Genomic DNA, 9,379 nt, shown 5'->3' with positions numbered 1-9,379 from the left:
CAGAGTACCTCGCTCAGGCGAGAGGTACTCGCATAAGCGAGGAATCGCAACTAAGGAGTGTGTGTTCTGATGTCTCGTCACCTAGGTGAGTGATGTTGTGATTGAGCGAAGGGAGATCTCGCCCAAGCGAGACGAGCTCGCCTAAGCGAGTCTTCGAACTTAAACCATGGTAGCACGCTCGCTCAGGCGACGAAGCTTAGCTTGACCATTTATTGTCTGTGAACTCTGTTATGTGTTTAGTGATTGTTAGTAACTAGTAGTCCTTATTTTAATTTTTAGCTGTCTAATGTTAACACCTGAACAATGTGGCGTGCACAGGCTATGGCAAATAGGAGACGTAGGAATACCGCAGGTGTTGAAGAGATTGCTAATGCGATCCATAGGATGGTGGACGCTATGCAACCAGTGGCAGGACAGCCTTGGGCGATGATTCCTTCGGTGAGACTTGTGACGATGGAGGATTTCTTCTGTCATAAGCCAGCAAAATTCACTGGGAAGGGCACCCCAGATGAGGTAGACGCGTGGTTACGCGAGTGCGAGAAGATCTTCCGGGTGATAGAATGTACAGAGGCGCAGAAACTAACATTCGCCACCTTTTTGTTAGTGACCGAGGCAGAGTATTGGTGGATGGGGATGCAGCAGCAGATGCAGACCTGGGAGGAGGTTCCTGGAGAAGTACTTCCCTGACAACGCTAAACATGAGCGCGAGGAATAATTTCTCACACTACAGCAGGGGAGCTTGTCGGTGCAAGCATATGTGGAGAGGTTTGAATACCTATCCAGGTTATACTCACAGACCGTCACCAAGGAGTGGCATTGCAGGAAGTTTGAGGGAGGCTTGAAACATGAGCTGCGATGCTTCATAGTGCGTTTGAGGGTCAAAGAGTTTCCCATTTTGGTCGAGTAGGCCAAAAGTGTGGAACAGCTAGAGATGGGGCCCAGTCGGGTTAGTCGACCTCAAAGGAGCAGTGCAGAGGGCAAACATCAGAAGAAGCCCTACAGTCGACCTGCATCGTCCTCGTAGAAGTTGAGATGCTATAACTGTGGAGGAGAACATCTGAGGAGAGATTGTACTCAACCAACTAGCAGTGGAGGCAGTAGTGTTAGCACTCGTAAGTGCTATGCATGTGATTAGTTGGGGCACTTTGCTAATAAGTGTCCGAATAAGAAGTCCACCCCCAGATCACAATCTCAGCCACCTTCCTCTGATAGGCCGAGAGAAGCAGGCCGTGTTTTCGCCATGACCAGCACTAAGGCCACCTGGTCAGGTAATCTCATTCTAGATTACTTTTTTTGTATGGTAACAGTGTGTTAGTGTTGTTTGACTCAGGAGCTTCACACTCCTTCATATCCCACGACTGCGTGAAGAAATTGGGATTGTCGACTCGCGACCTAGGGTGCGAGTTGATCGTCTCGACACCAATATATGGGCAAGTTTCAACTAATTCTGCCTATGTTGGATGCTCGTTGGAGGTAGAGGGCAGGCGATTCAAGGTGAACCTCGTATGCTTGCCTTTGGAGGGTTTGGACGTGATATTGGGAATGGACTGGTTGTCAAGCAATCATATAGTCATTGATTGTGGACAACGCAGGGTGGTATTCCCAGAGTCAGAGGGAATTGAGTTAATCTCTTCTCATAGAGCCTTGAAGGAAATTGAAGATGAAGCTACTTGTTTCATGATAATGGCTCAAGGAGAAAAGAAGAGCACAGAGGAAAAGATCAGAAGTATACCAGTGGTGGACAAGTATGCCGACGTATTTCCTGACGAAATACCCGAATTGCCACCAAGCAGGGACATAAATTTCTCTATTGATCTAATCACTGGAACGGGTCCAGTGTCGGCCGCCCCTTACAGAATGGCACCGGCAGAGCTGGCAGAGTTGAAAAAGCAGATCGAGGATTTGCTAGAAAAGAAATTCATCAGACCTAGTGCATCGTCGTGGGGAGCTCCGGTGTTACTGGTGAAGAAGAAGGATGGGAGTTCTCGGTTATGCGTAGACTACCGGCAGCTGAATAAGCTGACGATAAAGAACAAGTATCCATTATCGAAAATTGATGATCTACTGGACCAGTTGAGAGGGACAAGTGTATTCTCCAAGATTGACTTGAGGTTTGGATACCATCAGATTTTGGTCAAACCGGAAGACGTTCAGAAGACAACATTCAGATCGAGATATGGACATTACGAGTATGTAGTAATGCCATTTGGAGTGACTAATGCTCTAGTAGTCTTCATGGATTATATGAACCGGATTTTTCGACCTTATTTGGACAAATTTGTAGTGGTGTTTATAAATGACATTCTCATCTATTCCAGGAATAGGGAGGAGCACGCTGAGCATCTGAGAGTTGTATTGACAGTACTCAAAGAACATCAGCTTTATGGCAAGCTATCCAAGTGCGAGTTTTGGTTAGAGGAGGTACAGTTTCTGGGGCATGTCATTTTCTCACATGGTATTGCAATGGATCCAAGCAAGATTGATACAGTATTGAAATAGGAACGACCACAGGCTGTGAATGAGGTACGGAGTTTCTTGGGATTAGCTGGGTACTACAGGTGATTTGTGGAAGGGTTCTCTAAAATGGTGAGTCCTTTGACCCAACTCACTAGAAAAGACCAACCATTCTCCTGGACGAAGAAATGTGATGAATGCTTTGAGGAGATAAAGAAGAGATTGACAACAACTCCGGTGTTAGCTATACCAGACACAAGTAAGAAATTTGAGGTGTATTGTGATGCATCCTATCATGGCTTGGGGTGTGTATTGATGCAGGAAAAGAGGCTAGTAGCTTACGTGTCTCAACAGTTAAAGGTGCATGAGAAGAACTACCCCACCCATGACTTAGAATTGGCTGTTGTGGTGTTTGCTCTCAAGACATGGAGGCACTACTTGTATGGCTCTCAGTTCTAGGTTTTCAGCGATCACAAAAGTATGAAATACCTGTTTGACCATAAGGAGTTGAATATGAGACAAAGGCGATGGATGAAGTATCTCAAGGATTATGACTTCGAGTTACTTTACCATCCAGGTAAGGCAAATGTGGTGGCGGACGCCTTAAGTAGGAAAAGGATTCACATGTCAGCGATGATGGTGAAAGAGCTAGAGTTGATTGAGAAGCTCAGGGATATGAATCTGGGTATACAGTTGGGAGAGGGTTCTATCCGATGTAGTGTACTAACCTTGACTAATGACATCATGGGGTTGATCCGTGAGGGGCAAAAGAGTGACGCTGAATTACAGTAGTTTGTGAGCTGGTTGGGTACTGAGAAAGGGAAGGACTATCGAATGGGATCTGATGGCATCCTGCATTTTAGAGGTAGAGTTTGTGTGCCGGGAAACTGGAGATTGAGGAAGCAAATTCTAGAGGAGGGACACAAAAGTCGTCTTAGCATACACCCAGGTATGACTAAGATGTATCAGGATTTGAAATAGTCCTTTTGGTGGAATGGAATGAAAACCGATGTCGCCAACTTTGTGGCGTCGTGCTTGGTGTGTCAGAAGGCCATGAGATAGTATTGCAATGGACTTCATGACGCATTTGCCGAGATCAACTAAGGGAAATGATTCGGTCTGGGTGATTGTTGCCAGATTGACTAAGTGTGCCCATTTCTTGGCAATTAATCAAAAGATGTCAATGGACAAGCTAGCTGAGTTATATGTTAGAGAGGTAGTCAGATTGCATGGGGTGCCAACTAGTATCGTATCTGACAGAGATCCGAGATTTACTTCTCGTTTTTGGCAGTCGCTGTAGGCAGCTTTAGGGACTCAGTTACGGATGAGTTCTGCTTATCATCCTTAGACAGATGGTCAGTCTGAGAGGACGATTTAGTCCTTGGAAGACTTGTTGCGAGCCTGTGTATTGGATCACATGGGTAGTTGGGGTGACATACTTCCTTTGGTGGAATTTACATACAACAACAATTATCACTCCAGTATTGGTATGGCGCCATATGAGGCCTTGTATGGGCGACGATGCAGGACACCACTTTGTTGGAATCAAGATGGCGAATCACTAGTGTTGGGTCCAAAGTTCTTACAGTAGACTACTGAGAAGGTCAAAGCCATTCAGGAGAGAATGAAGGCAACTCAGAGCAGGCAAAAGTCCTATGCGGACAAGAGGAGGAGGCCTTTGGAATTTGAAGCAGGGGATCATGTGTTCCTCCGAGTAACACCGACAGTGGGTATTGGGAGAGCCATCAAATCAAGGAAGTTAACTCCGAGGTTTGTTGGACCCTATCAGATATTGAAAACGATTGACGTTGTAGCCTATGAGATTGCCCTGCCACCGCACTTGGCGAGTATGCATAATGTATTTCACGTTTCTCAGTTGAGGAAGTATATAGCAGATCCATCTCATGTGCTGGAGCCAGATGATATTCAGATCAGGGAAGACTTGACCATAAACACCAGACCGGTACGGATTCTCGACTCGCAAGTGAAAAAGCTGCGAGGAAAGGAATTAAAGACAGTGAAGGTCCTCTGGGATGAAATTACTCAGGAGATGACTTGGGAGATGGAGGATCGCATGAGGCAATCCTACCCACACTCGTTTCCTGGTAAGTCTAATTTTCGAGGACGAAAATCTTTAAAGATGGGGGAAATGTAAGACCCGGGAAAATTAAGTAATTAAATAAATAATTATTTAATAAATGTGGGTAGTAGAAGCCTTTATGGCATTTAATGTTAGTTGTTATGACGTGGAAAAGTACTAGTTCAAGTGGTTGAGAGTACTTTGATTGTGTGAAAGGACGTGGGTTCGAGTCCTATGTATGTCATGTATGTGTATTTGATTTATTATTAATTTTAATCATGTCCTATGTATGTCATGTATGTGTATTTGATTTATTATTAATTTTAATCATATGCATGATTATGTTGGGTGATAACATAATTATAGAATTAGAGGAATTAACACAAACATGACTTGGTTGTGCAATTGCCTTGTGATTGAGTGGTTGAATTGCTGAGAACAAATTCTTTATTTTTGTTAAAATACTTGTAGTCTGAATGTGAAAGGGTGGGAAAACCCTAGAGACAATGGGCAGCCAAGGGGGTTAGGAAAAATAGCCCATAATGGTCTATGAAAGGTAATTACAGAAATTAAAAAGGGTAATTTCGTTTTTTTTTAATTAACCATAATTAATAACCATATTTGGGTAATTAGAAGGGTTTTGGTGAAGTCTGAAATCTAGAGAGAAAGGGGAGCACGAGTTTGGGGTGCCAAGGGGAGTCAGAGAGAAACAAGAAATCTGAGTTTTGAAAAGCAAATGGCAGTTATTGGTGGTAGTGCAAAGCTAAGGTTAAAAGACCCAATTGAGCAATGAATTTCAGGTTAGGGGAGCTCCTTTCCATGAAATTATATGATTATTGAGACGAATTTCGTGTATATTGTAATATGCAGTAATTATGTACCTTTACCATGTAAATTGCTTGACAACATGCTGTGAATTGGGGTGTGGGATTGTTTTGTTGTAATGTGATAAAACCCTTATGAGTTTGTATGGAAATTATGGGATTTTACGTACTGATGGTGTATAAGGTCTGATTTCGTATTTTTGGGTGACTAATTTGGTGTCCAAATCATGCACATAATGTTGTATCTTGAGATGAATTGTTTGGCATAGTAGAATGGGGTTTTGGGCATGTTGTGATAGGTTTCTGCGTGCATTACAGGGAGGATAAGTGTTATTCTCGCTCAAGCTAACTAGGCTCACCTAGGCGACAATAGCAGAAACGAAATTATGGGTTGTGTTTGCACATCTCGCTCAGGCAAGAGCAGCTCGCCTAGGCGAGAAATCGCGTAGTGGTGAGGTTGTGCTCGAGGGTCTCGCTCAGGCGAGAGGTACTCGCCTAAGCGAGGAATCGCAACTGAGGAGTGTGTGTTCTGATGTCTCACCGCCTAGGTGAGTGATGTTGTGATTGAGCGAAGGGAGATCTCGCCCAAGCGAGACGAGCTCGCCTAAGCGAGTCTTCGCACGTAAACCATGGTAGCACACTCGCTCAGGCGACGAAGCTTAGCTTGAGCGAGACAGGCCTGATCGCTTAAGCTAAGGCTTCTAGCCCAAGCGAGTTTAGTGCAGTTTGTGTGTATTATTGTACGCATTGATGCGAATGTGGATCAGGAGATGTTGTGTCATGAGCGGGTAGGTTCATGGATGGAGGTTGACATGTGATGGTATGAGCGGGGAGGTTCATACTCAAATTACTCTCCTATGGGGATACGAGCGAGGTAGGTTCGTATATTCCGTGCTCACAGTTGAGAGATGCTGCGTGCGGGGAGGTACGTAGCTGGTGGATCACATGTGTTGGACTACGGGCGGGCAGGCCCATAAAGTAGGACTACGAGCGGGAAGGTTCGTAGAGGCAGGACCACGAGCAGGCAGGTTCGTGTGAGCATCATGAATCCTGAGTCCATGGCTAACTTTGTTGATTATACTGGAGGTTTAAACACCTTGGGGTTATTAAGAATGTGACTAGGGTCTAACTATAGGAATATCATTGGGTGTATTTGCAATATTGAATTGATATGTTCTTATAATCTGTTGAGCTCACCCTTTGTGTTTGTGTTTGGCGATGATCGTGTAACTCGTTACACGGGAGCAGATGATAATACAGGTGATGTTGAGGGTGCTCAGACTACGGTGTGAGGGCTAGCCGAGATAGAGCTTGGGATTTTTTACTATTGCTTTTATGGTTTTATTGGAACTTGTAATAACTTTTGATTTAATTTCCTTTGAGTATTGTCGCATTGAATATTAAATTTTGTTTTTCCCGCATTTGGAATAAATAATATTGTGACGTTTAAACTTCTTTTGTTATATATTAATTAAGTAATATTCTTTAAGGATGTTACACTTAAGTATGAGTGTCATCATTGTTTCCAAACCTTCAATCCTTTTTGCCATCCCATCTATTTTCATATCATATCTTTTTTTTAATTGCAGCAATTTCTTGATTTCTTTTAAATAATGATGGGGTCACAATCCTTCCATAACAATGAACCCGACCAGGATTTTCTTTTCCAAACATTGATTCAAAAGTTTTTTCCACATTTTCAGTTGATGAGTTTTGCATAGATCCTTCAAGCTTAGACTGAAACATATGTATATGTATATACATCAAAGTTCATGATTAAAAGAATGAACTACTCAAACATATATCATAAATTAAAATAAACTTACAATAGTATCCAATGTTTCTTTGTCCACTGCTTTTCCTTTCCTACAAGGACGACCATGGCAAGTTTTTATAAACATTTCAACTCTACTGACTTCTTCTCCATCCTTTTTCCCAACACTCTATATGAATTGAAAATTAAGCCTTCAACTAATGATAATCTCATTCTAACAAGTAATATAACAAAATTCTCAAAGTCTCATTGTAAATGACAATGCATCCATCAAACAAAAAGCAATCATTTAAGTATTTTCTCAAATATCAATATTGGTGATAATATATCTTACAATATATAGAGAAGATGAGAGAGAAATAAGAAATATTATACCAATTCAGCTCGAACTCTTGCAAAGTTTATTGGTCCCATTCGGTGCATATACTTTTGCTTTCTCCTACTGATTGTATTTTTTTCACTAATGCTCTGTATTTTGATATCAAAATCAGTGGTAGTTGTAGTGACATCAATATAATAAAATCACTTGTAGTTGGAGTGACATCAATATATTAAAATCACCACAAAAGCTAGATTTCTCATGAACATTCATTGTAAAACAAGCTGGTGAGTACTCTACCCGACCTTTACCAATCTCTCTTGGATGAAGATCATTTCTTATTCCCATGTTCTGCAAATCATAATGTGCCTTAACATGACCCTTTGTCTTCCCTTGAATATCCAAAAGAGTCCCTAGAATGCTATCAGATGTGTTTTTCTCAATGTGCATCACATCAAAATTATGACGTAATTTATTTGTCGCCTAGTAAGGCAACTCAAAAAGATTGATCTCTTTTTCCATGGACCATTACTTAACCTTTTTCTATTCTTTCCAAATTCATTGACAAAATCTTTTAATATCTCTAGAATTTTTGTCCCTTCTAGCATGTGTGGTGTAGACCTTAGTTCTTTTTTTCCATTAAAAGACTTCTTATTAAATCTCCAAGGATGGTTCACTGGTAAAAAGACGCGATGATCCATATAACACATCTTATGGATATGTTTTAGGTAGGATGAATTAGTGTTGTAATTGCAATATGCACAAGCTAATCTTCCTTTTGTGCTCCAACTAGACAACATAGCATACCCAGAGTAGTCACAAATTGTCCAAAGAAGAGCTGCATGCATTTGAAATGTCTCATTTTTTGAAGCATCATAGGTTTGTACTCCCAACTCCCATAACTCTTTCAGCTCCTAGATCAGAGGTTGAAGGTACACATCAATATCATTTCCTATTGATTGTGGTCCAGGAATCAACAACGATAACATTGTATATTCAGGTTTCATGCACAACCAAGGCGGAAGGTTGTACACAACCATCATGACAGGCCATGTGCTATGAGATATGCTCATGGTTCTAAATGGATTAAAGCCATCACTAGCCAGACCAAGTCTTAGATTACGTGAGTCAACAAAAAAAATTTCATGAAGACCATCAAAGCTCTTCCAAGCTTCACCATCAACAGGATGTCTCATTTTTCCATCCTTTACTCGTTCTTCTTCATGCCACCTCATTAACTCAGCAGTCTTCGCACACATAAACAGTCTTTGAAGTCTAGGAATCAATGGAAAGTGCTGCAACACTTTGGAAGGAACTTTATGCTGATATTTTGGGCCCTCAACCATAGAATTGGCTTTAGGAAATTCTTTCCATCATGAAGATTTACAGATACTACAAACATCTAAATTCTCATTGTCTTTCCAAAATAACATGCAATCTTTTGGACATGCATGAATCTTTTTATAATCAAGACCTAAATCAGTAATCATGCTCTTCGTTTTGTTGAAAGATTCAGGAATATTCAAGTTAGGCATGGCTTCTTTTAGTAGTTGTAAGAGGTCAGTGAATGATGAAAGATAAAGTGGAGAAGCTTTCATATCCAAGGTAGAGTTCTTGATTTGCATCATTAATCAATTGGTAGAACTTTCTAGCTTCATTGTGAGGACCCTTTTTGCCTTCTTTTTCTTCTACCACATTTCTAAATGTGTCATACAATAAGGCATTAATATCATCTTGTGAATCTTCATTATCTATCATGTCTTCATCTTTACTAGTGGGCGAAGGTATTTCTTTTCCATAATGGACCCAAAGATCATACCCTTCAAGAAATCCTGTGATAATTAAATGTTCGTAGATCACGTGTCGTCTAGCCCAAATACAATTTTTACATTTAGCGCATGGGCATAAAATCTCACGTCCTAGAGGTC

At 41.4% G+C, this 9,379-nt stretch overlaps 1 protein-coding gene and 1 long non-coding RNA gene across 2 annotated transcripts; one reads left to right on the top strand and one right to left on the bottom strand.

Moving 5' to 3' along the window:
* The first annotated feature begins 4,078 nt into the window (after window positions 1-4,078).
* LOC114188247 lies at window positions 4,079-4,609 on the top strand. The gene has a single exon (XM_028076822.1). The coding sequence runs from the start codon at window positions 4,079-4,081 to the stop codon at window positions 4,607-4,609; it is 531 nt and encodes a 176-aa protein (XP_027932623.1).
* A 2,416-nt stretch (window positions 4,610-7,025) lies between these two features.
* Window positions 7,026-7,237, bottom strand: LOC114179603. The gene is made up of 2 exons (XR_003603489.1): window positions 7,185-7,237; window positions 7,026-7,095 (listed from the first exon to the last, which is right to left on the bottom strand). It is a non-coding gene; the product is annotated as an uncharacterized LOC114179603 (long non-coding RNA).
* Between the last annotated feature and the right edge of the window lie 2,142 nt (window positions 7,238-9,379).

Source organism: Vigna unguiculata, chromosome 1, assembly GCF_004118075.2.
Source record: "Vigna unguiculata cultivar IT97K-499-35 chromosome 1, ASM411807v1, whole genome shotgun sequence".
In the NCBI taxonomy this organism is placed as follows: domain Eukaryota; kingdom Viridiplantae; phylum Streptophyta; class Magnoliopsida; order Fabales; family Fabaceae; genus Vigna; species Vigna unguiculata.
Note: the sequence above shows the minus strand (reverse complement) of the source record. Positions and strands in the feature narration are given on the sequence as shown.